Source organism: Scardinius erythrophthalmus (assembly GCF_964197995.2).
Source record: "Scardinius erythrophthalmus genome assembly, chromosome: 18".
NCBI classification, from domain to species: domain Eukaryota; kingdom Metazoa; phylum Chordata; class Actinopteri; order Cypriniformes; family Leuciscidae; genus Scardinius; species Scardinius erythrophthalmus.
This window is the reverse complement of record NC_138238.1, coordinates 15,805,741-15,825,051: the sequence shown is the minus strand read 5'-3', so window position 1 is coordinate 15,825,051 and position 19,311 is coordinate 15,805,741. Positions and strand designations below refer to the sequence as shown.

The window sequence follows — 19,311 nt, the reverse complement described above, 5'->3', positions numbered from 1 at the left end:
GTCTGCTCAGTTCAAGCAGAGCATGAAGCTTGAGTCTCTGCTGAACAGATGCGATCAGTATAAACAGACTTTCACAATTTCCAATGCAAAGACAAATTGGTCTTTTTTAAGCTGGCTGTATTGTGAGGTTCATCGGAACATTTAAAACTCAATGCAGCATAATTCTGGAAACCCTGTTAACTCTTCTTCTCTTTCCTTTTCTTTTTCAAGGTAGTGAAAGTGGGCGGAGTACCCCCAGTCTCTCCACCTACTCTGATGGCAAATCTCCTTCTTCTACATATGTGGCAGCTCCACGGCATTTCCATGTCCCAGGTAGGTGCTAAATCTTGTCACTCACATCCTCTTCTGTCCTGTCTTCTGTACAATGTTTAATCCTCTTTTTTCGACCACATATGTCTCTATTTTATGAAAAAATCTGGCAGACTCCATAATTGATTTTCATAAAGTGCCATTTTTGTGCATCATTGCATGATTTACATCAATTTTGTCCATTTATAATTCATTATTGCAAGCAAAGCCCTATTTTTAGTACATAAAAGAAACTTACTGTCATTGCTCGTCCCTGGATATGTTTAAAATAAACCTAATGATCAGTTTCATGTGTTTTCTGCCCATTTTTTCTAATGACGCCTTGTTTCCAATGCTGGCAGAGGCTGAAACGGCTCTTAAAATGTCCCACATGTGTTACATTAAATGACTGATTTTTTTTCTAGAAGTAATGGTTGAGAAGCAGACGTGAGGTTGAGATGACCTAAACAAGCTGTAGAGATACACATGCTGTGTCAATTATTAAGACATTATGTCATTGCAATTACACCATTTATCTCCCCTTTTCCTCTTGGCGTAGCTCATTTTAGGTGACATTTCTGTCTTCTAAGTTGAAAATGAGATGAAACTTTTGTTATTGTTTATAATGTAAAATGCAGAAAAATCCATTTTTGTCAAAGGCAAAATGCTTGATCGTTGCATGCCGACCATGAACATTTCTGCACATGGTGATAATGAAATGAACTACAATATCTAGAATCTTTTACAGCATCATATACTGCATTTGCTGCCTTTTCTTTTGCCCCGATTCCATGCTCTAATAACTCATGCTTCTTTATTCATCTTCTTTCTTATTCTCTTACTCCCTTCCTCTCTTCCTCTCTTTGTCTTCCATTCTCAGAGGCTAAAGTCAAAGATAATATCTATAGAAAGCCCCCTATCTACAAACAGCATGGTACAGTCTAGTCTCCGTACAAACATGTTTCTTTGCATGCTGTTGCGCATGTCACCATGGTACCTGTTGCCATGAAACTGTAACCTTTGACCCTCCTTCTGTCTGCTGGTTTCCATTTCAGCTCCAAACAGTAGGCCTTAGGTTTTACAAATCCCAGAAAAAGGTTTGGATTTGACAAGGTACTTGTTATCAAGCAGTCAGTACCTAATTGTTGGTTGTGCATCAGCAAATATCATGACCACATGCAAATGGTCATATTTCATGCATATTTATTGGGTTTATTTGGAATAGCAATTAGCCCTGAAGAATTATTATTGCTAATAATGCCAAGTTACTTGCAGATAATTGTTGTTTTGTGTGCATTTGGTGTTACACATATACTACCGTTCAAAAGATTTGGGGTTGGTATGATCTTTTATGTTTGTTTTCTTTTGCTTACCAAGGCTGCATTTATTAGATTAAAAGTACAGTAGAAACAGTAATATTGTAAAACATTATTACAATTTAAAATAACTGATTTCTATTAGAATGTATATTTTAAAGCATATTTTATTCATGTGATGGCAAAGTGGTTACAATTTTTTTTTTTTTTTTTTTTTTTACTGACCCCAAACTTTACATTTTATGTAAATAATGCCTTTGATATGATGTTTTCATAGACAAAATCCTACTTTTTTGTTGTTGCAATTTTGTGGTAATTTGGTTAATCCTGACATGGAAACAGCAGTCAGATATAATCTTTCTTTTATTTTCCGGCCTCTGTCCATCCATACATATGTCAGTTGCAGTATAGTTTCCCATCTGTCTGTGGTGTTGTAATGTACTGTAGATGCTAGACAGTGTTTGGTGTCTGTGTAACTCATTGGTTTGGTGAAATGTCAAAGGCATTTGTGTAACTCATTGTGATTGGGTGGTAAAGTTTTAATCACTTGACTCGTTTCTTTTGTCCTTTTTTTCTGAACTTGCACCTTCACCCTGATTGACAATGTGTTTGGTTGTCACACTTTTTGTGTTTGGTTGAAAACCATTGTGTTTGGTTTTCACTTGCTTGTTGATTTTGTCCGTAAATATTTTTTCTCACCTAGTGAATAGTGAGATTTTTTTTTTAAACCCTGTCTAAAATCAAACTACACTGAAAAAATCTGATGAAATGTGAAATGTATTTTTTTTTTTATGTGTTTGTGGTAACTTGCATGATGTAACTTGTGTCAGTCACACTCTCAAACAGTGCAAACTGTCCATTACGATATATTTAAACTTTCTTACTGTGATGCAGCTTCCAGAACCTCCTGGCAAGATGATGACGTAGACAGAAAGGTGATTTATATATTTACATAAACATCTCTGTGTTTTTGTCTATTCTAAACTTTCAGAATCAAGATGTTTTGGTAATTTAATCCAACTGACCCTTGTGAAAAGGAAGTACACCTTAGCATACTTTAAAAAGAGTTCTTATTCAATAAATAATATACTGTAAAGGGTTAGTTCACCCAAAAATGAAAATCTGTCTTTTTTACTCACCTTCATGTCGTTCCAAACCCGTAAGGCTTTTGTTTTCTCTTCAGAACACAGATGAAGATCTTTTTAATAAAATCTGAGCTATTTCCGTCCCTCCATTGACAGCTATGCAACTACCACTTTGACGCTTCAAAAAGTTCATAAAGAGACCATAAAACTAATAATCCATATGAATCAAGCGATTTTCTGAAGAGACACGATCGTGGATTTTATTTACATATAAACATTCATCAAAGCACACATACTGTAAAGTTATAATAAATGAAAGTTCAAGAATGCTTGCTTGATGTGCGAGAACCAATGAGGTTTGTTCTCGTGTTACGCAGCACATTTGAGCTTCCTCAAGAACCAGTGAGGTTTGTTATCGCGCATCAAGCAGGTTTGGTTGATCGTCTGTTTATGTTAGCTTATCAATGTTTATATGTGAATAAAATTCTAAATTTAATCGGAAATCGAGGGTATGATGTCATTTATAGGCGACGCACTGACAATGTCCGTCTCCTGGTTAAACCTGCTTATTTCTCTGGATTTAAACATTCTTAGAAACATTTGGGATAATGTAAGTACACAAATCAACAAAATATATAACAATGTTCTAGTGGTTTTTGGATAGTTTGATCCAAAAATCTTACGTAGTGTGCCTTTATGTAGGATTTCAGTACATTATATGTAATTTCATGATTACTTCTATTAACATGGTTAAAGTGTACTGCTGAGTGAACTGACAAGTGTTTATGGTAAACTAACATATACTTATACGTAAATACACATTTGCAATGATGAAGTTGCAATTTAGTACATTTAAAATATGTTATGTAATTTCAAATAACACACTACAGTTAAAATTATAATCAAGTAGTTTACTAGTTTTAGTATGTTGGTCAACACATCGAAATAAATGTTCTCCTTTAACGCAAGACAAAATATTATTAAAATATATGAATTTAATGAAAGTTTTGGTAATGTAATCAAACTTTAATGTTTTCCATCCTGTATTTTTCATTAAATTCTTTAGTTGGTTGTATAATCTGTATTTCTGACTCAATAGACCAGAACAAGTTGGATGAACCTGAAGAGTGAGATTGATGGACAGTCTCCAGATCTTGACCCCAGGACCTCCACCCACAGCTTGCCCACCGATATGTCTCAACCCAGTGAGTGTCCAAATAATGATTTCATGAAATCCAAACTCCAGTCATGTCAATTCACTCAGCGGCCAGCATGGCAATATCCATAACCAGCTATTTTCTATGTAGGCAATAGGAATAGTGAAAATGCATAAATGGAGAACAACTAAAATATGCAAAACTGTTTGTCAACATAGTAATTTAAGTGAATCTGACAACAGTTGTATAATCAAATCGTGCTTAAAAACTTCATTTTTCCAGGCTGGTTATTTCTAGAGTAAACAGACTTGTGTAATTGCCTCTTTTAACTTAAAGGCAAGACATTATTTCTTTCAGCTGTCATAATTTTTCTTTCAATGTCTCATCTTTTCCTCCTTAAACTGCCAGTCCCCTTGAACATGATGCTAGAGTAAAGTGCCATAAATCTATATAAACCATTCAAGCAACTCTGTTTTACAGACTTTCCATACAATAAGTCTGCTTCGCTGCCAGGATATGGGCGGAACGGCATATACAAGGTAAACCTTATAAGACCAGATAACTGCACACAAACACAGCACCCCGCAAACTTTTTAATACTCCATCTGCCCGTGATTTCTGGGAATATATGTGAGCTGTGGTCACAAATGCTGTCATTTGCTCTCTCAGCAGTGAAGAATGTTGTTTGATCCTAGTTGCATTTGTCAAACCCAGCTGCTGGGACACGGAGGGCTGTTGTAATCGCACACATCAGGACACACGGTCACAGATCAGTTAGTGTAGAGATTTAGCTGAGGAAGCCATAATGCTGAGAGGGTGTGTCTGTGTTTGCGTGCAGTTAGAAGTGTGTCTTGCTCCCACCCTCTGGCTGTTTTCCATGTTCTACTTTGATCTTGAACTAGAAATCTAGCCCCCTTAATGAATTATCCTCTGTAATGAAGAGCAAATGTGCTTCCACAGCAGAAAATCCAGGCACACGCGTTTATTAAGAATCTAATTCAGATCTTTCATCTCGCATGCAGAGGGCCGGTGTCTTCTTTGTGAAGATTTTGGGAATGGTTTGAAAGCTACTCCTGTTCACTAGGTGGCAGTATTTTGCAACTGTTCTTTGTATCCAACTCCCAGGACAATAAACTACTTGAAAACAGAAATATTACCTATTCCTTTTCTCTAATCTGGTCTGACTTAGTGTCAAATTTCCCTCTTACTTTCCACAAGCATTCACTAAAGCATGTGAAACAGAGAGATGGTCATAGATCAATATTTAACCAAATACAAGCTCCAGCCCTGAGGATTCAAGCCTCTGTCTGCACTAGACTTTAACTTTTAACCTCAGGAAATGAAAGAAAAACTTTCACAGTTACAGCAGCCGCTCCGTTCAAACATGATATTGTTACTCTCATTTGATAGTAGCAAAAATAAATGGTCAAGGCATTGCGAAACGTTTCCAATGAGATTTTTGTGACCTTCTTAAAACCAGACTTTGAAATCGGTTGATCCTTTGGGGCATTAATGTGCCGGTCGCTGAAAAAACTGCCACCTACTGTTTGAATAAAAGAGGGATATTTGTGTTGTGGTATTGCCATGCACTGTATACAGATTTCATAAATGCCAAATGTTCTCATGGATTTCTCCTTACTAGGCGGCTGATCTTGGTGAGGATGATGTAGATCATGACTCATCTTGGAGTGGAATGAGAGGTGAGTGAGTGAGTATTTAACTTGTATAGACGATAGATGAGTTGCATTTGTACCACACAAGATTAATGATTGTAATTTGTCTTTCCCTTTCTCTTTTTTTCAACCTCTTTCCTGTTTTCCATCCTTTCCTCAGAGTATAAGGTAAGTTCTGGTGTGTTTAATGGACTGCTGTAGCTTTTCAAAGCTGCTATTACACAAAGTTTATCACTTTCACATTTTGTAAAACAGGTGACCCTAAAATAGGTTGCATGACTTTTCTGATGTTATATGAAAATAATAAAATGCAACAAACTCAGACAGCATTAAATATAGATTCACTTGCAGTGGTGAATTTTGTGTGATAAGTTATTGGTTGCAAGATGCTTTTGATGATTGTTAATTAAAATTGTTACATTTTAAATTCAGCCTATATAATTTTAATAATGTTGAATGTTTTTGGTCCATACGGATTAATAAATCAAAATCAAATTTGAATGCTTGATTTAAAGCAAATTATTCTAGAATAAATATTTCTGATACTGAGTAAAAACAGTAATATTCTGAAATATAATTGCAATTTAAAACAACTGCTTTCTATTTTAATATATTTTAAAATGCAATTTATTCTAGTAAAGGCAGAGCTAAATTTTCAGCAGTCAATACTTCAGTCTTCAGTGTCACATGATCCTTCAGAAGTCATTTTAATTTGCTGATTTAATTCTCAAGAAACATTTCTTATTATTATTATCATTATCAATGTTGAAAACAGTTGTGCTGCTTAATATTTTTCTGGAAATCATGATACTTTTTTTCAGGATTCTTTGATAAATAGACAGTTCAAAAGCACAGCATTTATTTGAAATTGAAATTTAAAAAAAATCACGAATGTTTACTGTCTTTACTGTCACTTTTGATCAATTGAATGTATTCTTGCTGAATAAGAATGTTAATTTCTTTACTTACTGACCACAAACTTTTGAATGGTAGTGTATGTGTGCGTCTGTGTAATTGTGTGCTTTTCACATGCATGTGTGTTGCAGGTCTACCCCTATGACATGCTAGCTGTGACCCACAGAGTCCGAGTAAAACTACCACGTGATGTGGACCGCACCAGACTGGAGGTAATATTTTATTAGAACTTCAAGTAGACCACTTTTCTTTCTTTCTCGTCCATTCTTCTATGTACTCCTCTCTAATGTGGCCTGTTTGTGGAATAATACTCAGCCTTATGCTGTAGATGATAATACTGAGTTTAGTGTGATTATATTTTAAATGGAGGCATTGGGATGTTCCAATGTGCAAAGTCATCATCAAGCGATGATTTTATAATGATTTACACCTAAGTGCAATTGTGTCATTTTGTTTATTATGTCTGGCTTCAGCATGAGTTACGAGAGATGTTGATTTATTGACCCGCCCACCCCTTATAACTGTTAGTTTGGAATCACTGTGGTTAAAATTGCAATATCTCAAAATGTGTGTGAGTTTGTGTGTGTGTGTGTCCATGTTTTTCTATCACGGTGGGGACTTCAACCCGAATGCACACTGACTCATGGCGACTCGTGTCACTGTCAGGAAACAAGATTATAAATCATACAGAATTAGTTTTTTTTTTTTTTGAAAATGTAAAAATGCATAAAGTTTTCTGTGATGGGTAGGGTTAGTGTAAGGGATAGAATATACATTTTGTACAGTATAAAAACCATTACGTCTATGGAGAGTCCTCACAAAGATAGTGAACAAGACGTGTGTGTGTGTGTGTTTCGTCATATGAGTGCTGTCCTGAAATGAGAGGCCATTGTCACATCTGTTTGAACTGAGCATGATTGGAGTCAGTCTCCCAGCGGGAGACACTTGCAACACCCAAAACTTTCCAAAGACGGTGATTTCAGCATCTATTTGGAGGCATGCAAGATACCCACACATCTGCAAGTGTTACAGTACCACATACAAACAGGGCTTGAAAGAATAAAAATTTATACAAATCCTTTCTGGAATGGTTTAAACCCAAATTGAGGTCATAGGCTTAAAAGCCTGGCAACTTTTATTGCCCAGTCCTGCTCGTAATCCTGATTGTGCTAAAGGCAATGAATATCCTTAACAAGTGCAAAGCTTTAGATGACACATGGATATAGATGGTTGTAATTATTGTCAATATTGTATTTTCACTCTGTCTTTAATCTGTAATGACGTTTGCGTCATGTAGATATTGTTAGCAGAATAAACAGTGCTTAGATTCCTGGCGGGAAGGTCATTTGGGTTTGTTCTGATTAAGGTTTGATTAGCTTTTTGACAGTGTTATTTTAGGCCTTTATAGATGGATGACTATAACATAGAGGTATTCTGCATGCTTTAAAGTGATAGTTCACCCAAAAATGTCAATCCTGTCATTATTGTTTCATTATTTGAATGACATTCTTCTGTGGAAATCAAAAATATTTAGCAGAATGTCCAAGCTGCTCTTTTCCATACAATGAAAGTGATGTATGGTGACCACAGCAAGAATATAGCAAGATTGTCAAGGCAGAATGTTTAATAAATAACCATTTCAGTTTCGGTCTGTTCCTCACACAAAGTTTCCATAAGATTTAGAATTAGCTTCACGATTGGAGGGAAAAATCCAATTGCGATTTTTTTTTTTTGTGCTTAGGGCTGCACAATTTGGCCAAATGTTGTGATTATTGGTGTCGTTTTCAAAACTCGTTTTCAAAAACTTCACCGTCTTCACCTATTTCAAAGTTTGCATTTTCAGGCCAGAATTAAAAGTTTTCTGTTTTCAGTTGAAAACTGTGTCGTGTAAACGGCCCCTGAGTTAATAACTAATGATTTTTGCAATGGAAATGAATCAATCAAAAACTTACTTAAAGGGATAGTTCACTTTGAAATTAAATTTTGGTATGTTTTAGCTTACCTCAAGGGCATCCAAGATGTAGGTGTCTTTTTTTCCGCAGTAATTTCAATTTTGATATTTTTAGGTCAAACCGTTCTTGTCTGTCAGTCATATCATGCAGGTCTGTGGTCACTGTCTCAAAGAGCAAGCACAGAGTCCAAATTAAAACAATTCCCCATCGTCCAAATTAAACACTTCCCCATCGTAAGTACACATTGATGGCCTAAGACACGAAACGAGCGGTTTGTGTGAGAAAACGAACAGTATTTATATCGTTTTTAGCTCTTATACACAGCCACGTCCAAGTGATCTGAGGGCGCGCTCGCATTCTGGTGTGTGACGTGTACGCAGACTGGTGCATAGATATATACACTAGATGTCGCCTTGTCTACGGCAGTTCATTGGAACGAATGTCTTTAAGGCGACATCTAGTGTATATATATCTATACTGCACCCTCAGATCAGATCACTTGGACGTGGCTGTGTATAAGAGGTAAAAACGATATAAATACTCTTCGTTTTCTCACACAAACCGCTCGTTTCGTGTCTTAGGCCATCAATGTGTACTTACGATGGGGAATTGTTTAATTTGGACGATGGGGAATTGTTTTAATTTGGACTGTGCATGCTCTTTGAGACAGTGACCATAGACCTGCATTATATGACTGACAGACAAAAACGGTTTGACCTAAAAATATCAAAATTTAAACTACTGCGGAAAAAAAGACATCTTGGATGCCCTTGAGGTAAGCTAAAACATGAACTATCCCTTTAAAGGGTTAGTTCAGCCAAAAATGAATATTCTGTCATCATTTATTCACCCTCATGTTGTTCCAAGACCTTTTTCCGTCTTCGGAATCTTTTTGATGAAATCCGAGTGGTTTCTAAACCATCATAGGCAGCAAAGTCATTATAACTTTCAAGGCCCAGAAAGGTAGTAAAGACATAGTTAAAATAGTCCACATAGTAAACACAGTGCAGCACTTCCGGGTTCTACGTCAGAATGCCGGCTCATTATTGGCCGGTTCCTGCGTCAGCATCACACGCATGTGTCGAGGTGCTCTCATGAACAGCGTCGGCCAATAATGATGTCGTGGCAGACTGACATGGAGGAGAAGAGATTGTTGAATAAAGTCGTTATTTTTGTTTGTTTTTTTGTGCACAAAAAGTATTCTCGTCGCTTTATAACATTAAGTTATTGTAGTTACATGGACTATTTTAACGATGTCTTCACTACCTTTCTGGGCCTTAAAAGTTGCTATGACGTTGCTGCCTATGGCTGGATCAGAAAGCTCTTGGATTTCATCAAAAAGATCTTCATTTGTGTTCCGAAGATGAATGGTCTTACGGGTTTGGAAAGGCATGAGGGTGAGTAACTAATGATTAAATTTCCTTTTTGGGTGAACTAACCCTTTAAGCTGAACAATGACTTTCTTCTAGAGCTGCTGTACAGCCAAAACAATCTTTGTTGCATTCATTTCCTGTTATCACTGTAAAGCTGCTTTGAAACAATTTGTATTGTAAAAAGCGTTATATGAATGAAGATGACGACTTATATATATATATATATATATATATATATATATATATATCAATATGCCTATATAATTATTATTATTATTGTACATACATAATAAAAATAGGCAGTGCATAAAAGTATTTGAAACAGGTAATGCTGAAAGAAAGTCATTCAAGTTTGGAACTACTTGAGTGTATAAATTGACAAAATGTAAACTGAACTATCTCTTTAAATTGTCCAGTTAACAATGTTTTTAAAAAAATTATAATAATTGCATTTATTGTAATTCTTATCATTTCAGAGGCACCTGTCACCAGAGGACTTCTACAACGTGTTTGGGATGACCATTGAACAGTTTGACCGTTTGGCTTTGTGGAAGAAAAATGATCTCAAGAAGAAAGCACGCTTGTTTTAAGTCACACCTAATCGCTTAAAGGAAAGCAAAGATAAAGAGAAAACCTCTTCTCATCCATCCTGTGTGCATGGAGGGATGAGTGTGAGAGAAACATATATGCACCTTCATTCTGCTGCATAGCTACTGTCATCCCATCTCACGCTGAGGAAGAGGGAGCACTTTCACAACGCTGTTTGCCACCTATCTTTCTGCGCGGACGCCACACCACATGGCCTGAATGTTACTCTGATGACGGAGAGCCTGGAGTCAGAACTGAATTCTCCAACACTCTGTTTTTCTCTTTGATTGTCTTTGATCTCGCTCCTTCAGCTGTCTTCGTGATTACTGTGTTGTATTCTCTCTTAGTGGAAAAGGCACTCAATATTGATAAAAGCCACTTTCTTTACATTTTATACCGTTGATAAACATGGCCAACCAGCTCTACATGCAAGTCTTTATGATATGTAATACTACCCATCTTCCCCTGTGCCCTTGTTTTTGACTGCAATGAATGTTGTCCAACGTCTAAGTCTTGTCCACGTCTACTCGTCTTCTTTGCTCAATGTCTTTCTCTCTCTCTTTTCTCAGTCTCTTCCTGCCTGTTCCTCTTCTTACCTCTTAGACATGATACTCAGCCACTGCTTGGACTGTAATATCTATCATGTGATATCAGCTTTATGGAAGCTCATTCATCCATGGCTTTAGCATGACCAGGCCAAAGACTCATTCAGAGCAAGTCAACAAAGCACCCTCACGCGTGACCTAACCAGACGCGACGCAATAAAGCGACAAGAAAGAAACCCTCTTCCAGGTCATCTTTTGTCCTTTCCAGCCTCTACCGTGATAAGTGAAGAGCAACAGGACACTTTGTCGATCGATTGGTTTCCATTTTTGCTGCATCATGCTTGGTAGCCCCGCCCACTGTGAAATCTCATTGGTTCCTCATTAAACATTAAATAGCTTCTCATTGGCTGTGGTTGCGTCTCATCACACATCAGACTGAGAACTTGTCGTATTGCGCCTGGTTAGGACACAGTGTTAGTTGTAATGTTTATTAATCTTTACTGTTGCTCAATGACTGTGAGTGCGGACAGCTGGAACAATGCATAGCTTTTGTCATATTATGTATCTGTTGGCTTTTTCAGGTCAATGTGCAATCATCAGATGTCATTATTATGACAACACAGTTATTCAATAAGACATTTAGACATTTAATCTGATATCGGGACTTCGCATAATCTCTCCATATATATCGTGCACATTACGTATCGTCATAAATCTTATCAAATGCATCAGCCAGACATTGCATTGGTCTTTCTCGTTGTTTGAAAATGAAAGTGCTCATTGCAGAGTAAACCCTTATTTTTGTATGCAATTTTTTTTTCATACAGATGTTTGCCAGATACTTTATTTGCCATTTGCAAATAATTGCAACATTGACTTTAGCATGGAGCCATGCCAAAGTTAACAGTTTCTGTAGCAATTAGTGAAACTAATACAATACGACACTTAATAAAGCATGCAGTTCAGTGGCGCTTCATTTCATTTAAAACAAATATGATTTTTTGTTTGATTGCTAATAAATGTGTGTGCAGTATATTGATACAAATGTCCATTACACTGGTCATGTCACCCTGTAGGCATGCACTGCATATACTGGAAGCATCACGTAATGGCTTCATATTCAACTTTAGAGTGTAATCATGACGTGTTGTTTGATTTGAGATCTGAAAGTTACTGAGAGATTGTTTAGTTTCTTCTGACACATTCTTAAGTTGTACCACGTTTGCTCTAGATATTTTACTCTGATGAAATTTAACTTGGTTCTTTTACTGATGCCAGTACTCAAATTTGCAAAGAAACATGCAAAGTGTTTTATCCTTTTATTATATGGATATATTACTTAAAGATGTCAGAAATCTGGAACTGTTAGAGAAACAACATTCAGTAAACTAAGTTTTGACTAATGATAACCATGTGTAACGTGCCTATATCTTGTACAATATCAAGGCATCTTTGGATTCTTTTTTTTTTTTTTTTTTTTTACTGATCAGCAGGGAAACTCAGATTGTTTTGCTTTATTGTTGATTGTGAAAGTATGATGGTTTCTAACCGACTATAAGTGTGTGCATATCCAAATCTCTTTCTTCAGGGTCATAATGCAACATTTTTTCAAGCAGTAAATTTTAGCCTTTGCCGGTCATGCCAAAATCTGTTGTGCTTGGGAAAATACAGTAAAGCTTGTCTCAAATACATGAATGTGTTTTGGTCTGAGTGCGTAGGTGGGAGCCTTCCCAGAAGAACCATGTTGAGCTGCGGAGGACAAATGCGTTAGTCTTATTTAAACAGCTGTAGAAACAGGCACGTGTGTGGGTGTGAGTGGTGTTAGCCTCCAGTACAGCAGTCCAATAGTTCAGGCTAGGTGAGTTCAGATCAGGGTGTTTTCGATCATCTTCATACTTTAACAGCACTGTAACCCTTAAAAAAACAAATACAAATCAAGACTAAACAAGGGGGTCATTTAAACATCTGAATTGGTTCATTTTTTGTGTTTATTAATATGGTCTTGAAGTTAATTATGAAGTTGATATGGTTTGTTTTTGAAAATTATTTCAAAATGTATTTTTCTTTGTGTGTGTGAAGTGTGGATGAAGGCAGATGTAGGACTGTGACCCAAGAGAACTCTGACCCAACAGTTTTGAGAGCTGCTGGACTACTTTTGCTACTATTACACATTTACATTTTATACCAAGTTTGAGAGACCTTATGAAGTTGTCTTTGTGTTATGATGAGGTCACACAACATAGATGGTTTCCCATGGGTGCGCATGGTTTTGTGCTAATATGCAAACTAACTACTGCGTTTAACTGTGATTGTGATGTTATTCTGACTTTGCAAAGTTTGGGAAATGTAAATGCACTCATTTTATTCACTGTTTCTTTGAGTTGCTTTGCAAGAGATATTGATATTCATCTCAATAAAAACAGCTATACTTCAACTCAAGTGTTTGTTTGTTTTTTTGTAAAGAAAGTAAGTAGCTGAACCAGATAGATAGATAGATAGATAGATAGATAGATAGATAGATAGATAGATAGATACTGTAGATAGATAGACAGACTGATGACCCACAGATAGATAGATAGACAGATAGATAGATATAGACTGACGACCCACAGATAGATAGATAGATAGATATAGATAGACTGACAACCCACAGATAGATAGATAGATAGACTGATAACCCACAGATAGATAGATACTGTAGATAGATAGACAGACTGATGACCCACAGATAGATAGATAGACAGATAGATATAGATTGACTGATAACCCATAGATAGATAGATAGATAGATAAACTGACGACTCACAGATAGATAGACTGACGACCCACAGATAGATAGATAGATAGATAGATAGATAGACAGATAGATAGATAGATAGACTGACGACCCACAGATAGATAGACTGACGACCCACAGATAGATAGATAGACTGATGACCAACAGATAGATGGATAGATAGATATAGATAGACTGACAACCCACTGATAGATATATAGATAGACTGATAACCCACAGATAGATATAGATAGATAGATAAACTGACGACCCACAGATAGATAGATAGATAGATAGATAGATAGATAGATAGATAGATAGATAGATAGATAGACTGACGACCCACAGATAGATAGACTGACGACCCACAGATAGATAGATATATAGATAGATAGATATAGACTGACGACCCACAGATAGATAGACTGATGATGACCCACAGATAGATGGATAGATAGACTGATGACCCACAGCTAGATAGATAGATAGATAGATAGATAGATAGATAGATAAATAGATGACCCACAGATAGATGGATAGATAGATATAGATAGACTGACGACCCACAGATAGATAGATAGATAGATAGATAGATAGATAGATAGATAGATAGATAGATAGATAGATAGATAGATAGATAGATAGATAGATAGATAGATAGATAGATAGATAGATAGATAGATAGATAGATAGATAGATAGATAACTAAATAAATACCGGCCTATAGACGTTAAATATATAGAGGAAACTAAAAATGTCTTACAACACTCCATCTTCCCAATGTGTAAATGTTAACGCCTACCAGTTCTGCTATTGGTTAGAATTTTTTGTAGCGCGCTGCCGGATTGGCTCACACGGTTGTCAGTCTCGGGAGGATTTGACAGCGTGAGCGGTCCCCGGAGCCAAGATATGAATCTGAAGAATCTCACACAGGCCAGAGGAACAACAGAGGTGGCCGTGGCCCGTTATCAAGTGCACGCGGAGACAGGGCAGGTCCATCTTCTTGCGATAAAGTTATTATGACGGAAAATAACGGAGAAGGTAAGTCACTGTTAACATTATTAGACAGTTGTCTCTATTTATGCATTGGGAAAGAGTCTCTAGGCTATCCGTGAAATGTTTCTTAATTTGTCTATTTCAGTACAGCATTTTGGGGTTTGACAAGGACAAGCTCTGCTCTCTACAGTCATTCAACATGCATGGATAAATTCAATTCTCAATTCTCCCTTGCATATTTAAGTGTGATAGGCTTGCTTTCCATTGTTTGTTTCCTTACAAAATGATAATAATAGCATAAAACAGTTTTTGAAGTTGTCATCCTGCATTTATATTAGTAATTTTTGGGTGCTGCCATCAGCCCTTTTCTTGTTTTGGAGCTGAGGCTGAGCACAAAGAAGCACGAGGCATCCTGATGAATGTGCAGCGCTCGTGTTGAATAGCGCGAGCCTACAGGGATCAGCTGGCGTCTCGAGCCCCAGTCTCTGATTATGCTAAGGGGGGAGGGGCTGAGGCAGAGAGGTGAAAAGCTAAATTATGAAGAACAAATCCTATTAATTTGATACTTTTCAGTGGGATGACTTAGACAAAGAAGCTGGATTATGTTTTTGTGGTTTATATGAGGATGAAGCATATTGTCAATGACAACACCATAATTGCCACCCTATGTCTAAGATTTTATTGTTATGTTTACCTTAGTTGACCCTAATTTTTCTTAAGCAACTTTGTTACTGTTGTTCTCAGGTGATTTGCAAGTTCAGATGATGATTGTTTAAACAGGCTATTTATATGAAGAATGTTGATGTGAAAGTGTTTTCCATCTCCAGTTTTCCTCAGGGAATTACTGACAATAGAGCGGACAAGAATCGTCATCCTGTGCATTGTTAGCATTACTGATTCTGGCTCTGAGATGATGGAAAACAGGACAAAACATAAAAAGCCACCAAAGTTGCATGCTGCGTCTCATATCTCACTGTCCAGACTGTCTCAAAACAATCAAACCAGGTAAAGAAAATAAGAAAGAATTGACTGGAACAGGTTGGATTTGGCCAAACACAGTCCTTGGACTCCTTGGCTAGAAATACGATCATTTGGAAAAACAAAGATAAGCATGTGGACAAAGCTCAGCATCTTTGATCAATAGCCAGTGTAGAGTTTAATGGGTGTGACCATGCGCTTTGAAGAATGATAGTCAAGGACCATCTGGTAAAATGGGCGATGGAGCCTAACTTGACCTGTTCGTCTGCATTTGCTCATTTGGGAATTTGTATCATACAAACAGGAGGTTCAATTCAGGATGTTCTGCTTCCTAATCAGAGCAGAAACAAAATACTTTTCTTTATTGCTTCCCACCCTTTAAAAATAATATTTCCTCCCATTCTTAAATGCTGATTTTACTGGCGGTTTCATATTGATCTGGTGGAGAATGAACACCATGAATCTTTGAACAGCATTTTTTTTTTTTTCAGAAGTAGATTGATGCCATTTAACCCTTTACCTGTCACCCCCCTTTTTGAGAATGGACATTAAAATGCACTATTCAAGCTTAAATGGTTTTAATTCAGGGATGCTTTGGAGTATAGACCCAAGTTTGGTCTTGTTTTAAAGGAAAAAAATAGCAGATTATAACTGAAGTGAAAGCAAGTTAAAGTATTAAAGTATGAAAAAGTTATGGAAGTTTAAATTTACAGTAAAAATATTAAATAAATTATATTTGATTTATTTTATATAAAATATATATTTTACAAAATATGTTTTACAAAAAAAATACTATAAAATCAAAGCCATAAATCTAACTAAGTTGTGTTCCAAATTTGAAGTTGATATCACAAAAATTGAAGTTCCCATGAGATTTTGTTTAGGCGTATTACCAAAAATAGCCACCGGGTGTCATTGAATTCCATTGAATTTAACTGTATGCATTCTACCATAAAAAAATGATAAATTTCTGTCCAAATATCACTTCTGTCACAAAATATGGAACCTTGAGACTCAGACCTTTCTGACAATATGTGTTTTGTCAAGATTAGAAAATATTTTGATTATAAATTATGAAACATGATGATGCCCAAAAGGGGAGGAGCCTGATAAAATCATTTAGAGTACCATTTCTATGGTAACACAATGTCCAAATTCAAAACAGTTTTCACAGGATGAATTCTGAGATCATAAGCTTTCAAATGATACCTAATTTATGATAACTACTAAAACATGTGATGTAATAAAAAAGACAATAAAAAAGATAATATTATATTTTAGAGGATATATGTATATTATACTTTTTAGAGGATAATATTATTTTATATATTTTTTTTTATTGACAAATACTAGATTAAATGTTTTATTATGAACTTTTAGCATGAAAACCAAAGTTTCAGTTATTAAAAGTGTGTGCGTCAACTTTTTGTGACAAACGCCAGAAACGCCTGTTATGATGTAGATTTTTTGAGGTGCACTCTTGTCATAAATTAATCTATTACTGTTCCTGCATAAATTGTAACAAAAAACAGTGCTGAAATATCTATTAAGGAGTCTTAGACCTTTCCAACGATATTGTTATGATTTATGTCTGTGTTCCTCTGTCCTGTCCCATGTTTTGGAGTTCCCCGTTATGTTGATTAGTCTTCCCAGGTGTTTTCTATTAACCACGCCCCCTTGTTATCTTGTTTAGCTTGTCTGTCTGTGTATTTAAGCCCTGTGGCTTGTTTCAGTCTTTGTGAGCTGTTAACGTTGTATGTGGGCTGTTCTTGTGTCCTGAGTAACTGTTATTTTGTTATTTTTTGAGTTTGTTTAATAAACCTGCTGCACTTGGATCCTGCTTCTGCATCTGCTTCAGCCGTGATTGTAACAGAACAACTCACCAAGACCATGAATCCAGCAGCAGGGTTTATGTAAGAGAATACCCGGCCACAGCCGTAGTAAGATTCATCTTAAGTGCTCAGGATGTGTTGGGATCTGATCGCGGCGCTGGCTCAGGACAGCCGCGATCTGTTCGAATTCACAACTGGATTTTGTTCTCTGGCGGTTGACTGTGGTCTGAGCGATCAAATCATCATCACCTGTTACCAGATCGGGGCCCAGTACGTTGACCCACGACCGCTCCCCGATCTTTCAGGGCTAAACTGGAGGGAGGCGATATCTGTCTGCTGGGACAGCTTTTTCCCTGAGTGTGCGTTTTCCACCAACATCACTCATCTCGTCAAACCAGTTAAACCCACCGAGCAGGAGCTCAGTATCCGCCTGGGATCTGATGCGGGGATTGTCTGGCCCAGAGCACGCAAGCTGGTTTCCAACAGTGCTGATCTGGCATCCAAGTTGATCGACCCCCCTTTGATATCCGTCCGGGGAACTCGCCGTTATGCTCCACATCCCACCAGCCTAGTCAAGTTTGATTCAAGTCAAGTTCAGAGTCTAGTACATGGTAAAGAAGTCGTCTGCCCAGTCGAGCCAGAGCCAGTCGTCTGCCCAGTCGAGCCAGAGCCAGTCGTCTGCCCAGTCGAGCCAGAGCCAGTCGTCTGCCCAGTCGAGCCAGAGCCAGTCGTCTGCCCAGTCGAGCCAGAGCCAGTCGTCTGCCCAGTCGAGCCAGAGCCAGTCGTCTGCCCAGTCGAGCCAGAGCCAGTCGTCTGCCCAGTCGAGCCAGAGCCAGTCGTCTGCCCAGTCGAGCCAGAGCCAGTCGTCTGCCCAGTCGAGCCAGAGCCAGTCGTCTGCCCAGTCGAGCCAGAGCCAGTCGTCTGCCCAGTCGAGCCAGAGCCAGTCGTCTGCCCAGTCGAGCCAGAGCCAGTCGTCTGCCCAGTCGAGCCAGAGCCAGTCGTCTGCCCAGTCGAGCCAGAGCCAGTCGTCTGCCCAGTCGAGCCAGAGCCAGTCGTCTGCCCAGTCGAGCCAGAGCCAGTCGTCTGCCCAGTCGAGCCAGAGCCAGTCGTCTGCCCAGTCGAGCCAGAGCCAGTCGTCTGCCCAGTCGAGCCAGAGCCAGTCGTCTGCCCAGTCGAGCCAGAGCCAGTCGTCTGCCCAGTCGAGCCAGAGCCAGTCGTCTGCCCAGTCGAGCCAGAGCCAGTCGTCTGCCCAGTCGAGCCAGAGCCAGTCGTCTGCCCAGTCGAGCCAGAGCCAGTCGTCTGCCCAGTCGAGCCAGAGCCAGTCGTCTGCCCAGTCGAGCCCGCACTTCACGCCAGTCCAGCCGAGCCCGCACTTCACGGCAAATCTGCCGAAGCCAAGGCAGTATGCGTCTTGCCCGCCACCCCTGAGACTGAGAGCGTCATGCCCGCCGCGCCTGAGACAGCAAGCGACATGCCCGCCAAGCTAGAGCCTTCACTGCTGGTCTCGTCCAGCACTAAGCCCTCTTCGCCGCTGGTCCTAACCAGCTCAGAGCCCTCTTCGCCGCTGGTCCTGCCCAGCTCAGAGCCCTCTTCGCCGCTGGTCCTGCCCAGCTCAGAGCCCTCTTCGCCGCTGGTCCTGCCCAGCTCAGAGCCCTCTTCGCCGCTGGTCCTGCCCAGCTCAGAGCCCTCTTCGCCGCTGGTCCTGCCCAGCTCAGAGCCCTCTTCGCCGCTGGTCCTGCCCAGCTCAGAGCCCTCTTCGCCGCTGGTCCTGCCCAGCTCAGAGCCCTCTTCGCCGCTGGTCCTGCCCAGCTCAGAGCCCTCTTCGCCGCTGGTCCTG

At 38.6% G+C, this 19,311-nt stretch overlaps 2 protein-coding genes across 9 annotated transcripts in view; both read left to right on the top strand.

The window, feature by feature from the left end:
• Positions 1-13,329, top strand: part of ablim2 (actin binding LIM protein family, member 2) — a 70,998-nt gene extending 57,669 nt beyond the window's left edge. For 6 of the 8 annotated variants that reach the window (XR_014032090.1, XR_014032091.1, XR_014032092.1 and 3 more), the window contains 8 exons: positions 211-312; positions 1,169-1,222; positions 2,499-2,539; positions 3,789-3,894; positions 4,327-4,385; positions 5,489-5,554; positions 6,566-6,646; positions 10,236-10,279. Coding sequence is in view for 1 of the 8 variants with exons in the window: in XM_081392758.1 (XP_081248884.1) it covers positions 211-312; positions 1,169-1,222; positions 2,499-2,539; positions 3,789-3,894; positions 4,327-4,385; positions 5,489-5,546; positions 5,680-5,687; positions 6,566-6,646; positions 10,236-10,349 (623 nt within the window). In the remaining 7 variants the exon portion in view is untranslated. Of the gene's footprint in view, positions 1-210; positions 313-1,168; positions 1,223-2,498; positions 2,540-3,788; positions 3,895-4,326; positions 4,386-5,488; positions 5,555-5,679; positions 5,688-6,565; positions 6,647-10,235 lie in introns of all 8 variants that reach the window. The other 2 variants (XM_081392758.1, XR_014032096.1) reach the window with 2 other exon arrangements.
• A 1,234-nt stretch (positions 13,330-14,563) lies between these two features.
• The window catches only part of afap1 (actin filament associated protein 1), a 60,546-nt gene continuing 55,798 nt past the window's right edge, over positions 14,564-19,311 (top strand). Inside the window, exon 1 of the mRNA XM_081392500.1 lies at positions 14,564-14,709. Coding sequence (XP_081248626.1) covers positions 14,688-14,709 — 22 coding nt within the window. The 5' untranslated portion in view covers positions 14,564-14,687. The remainder of the gene's footprint in view (positions 14,710-19,311) is intronic.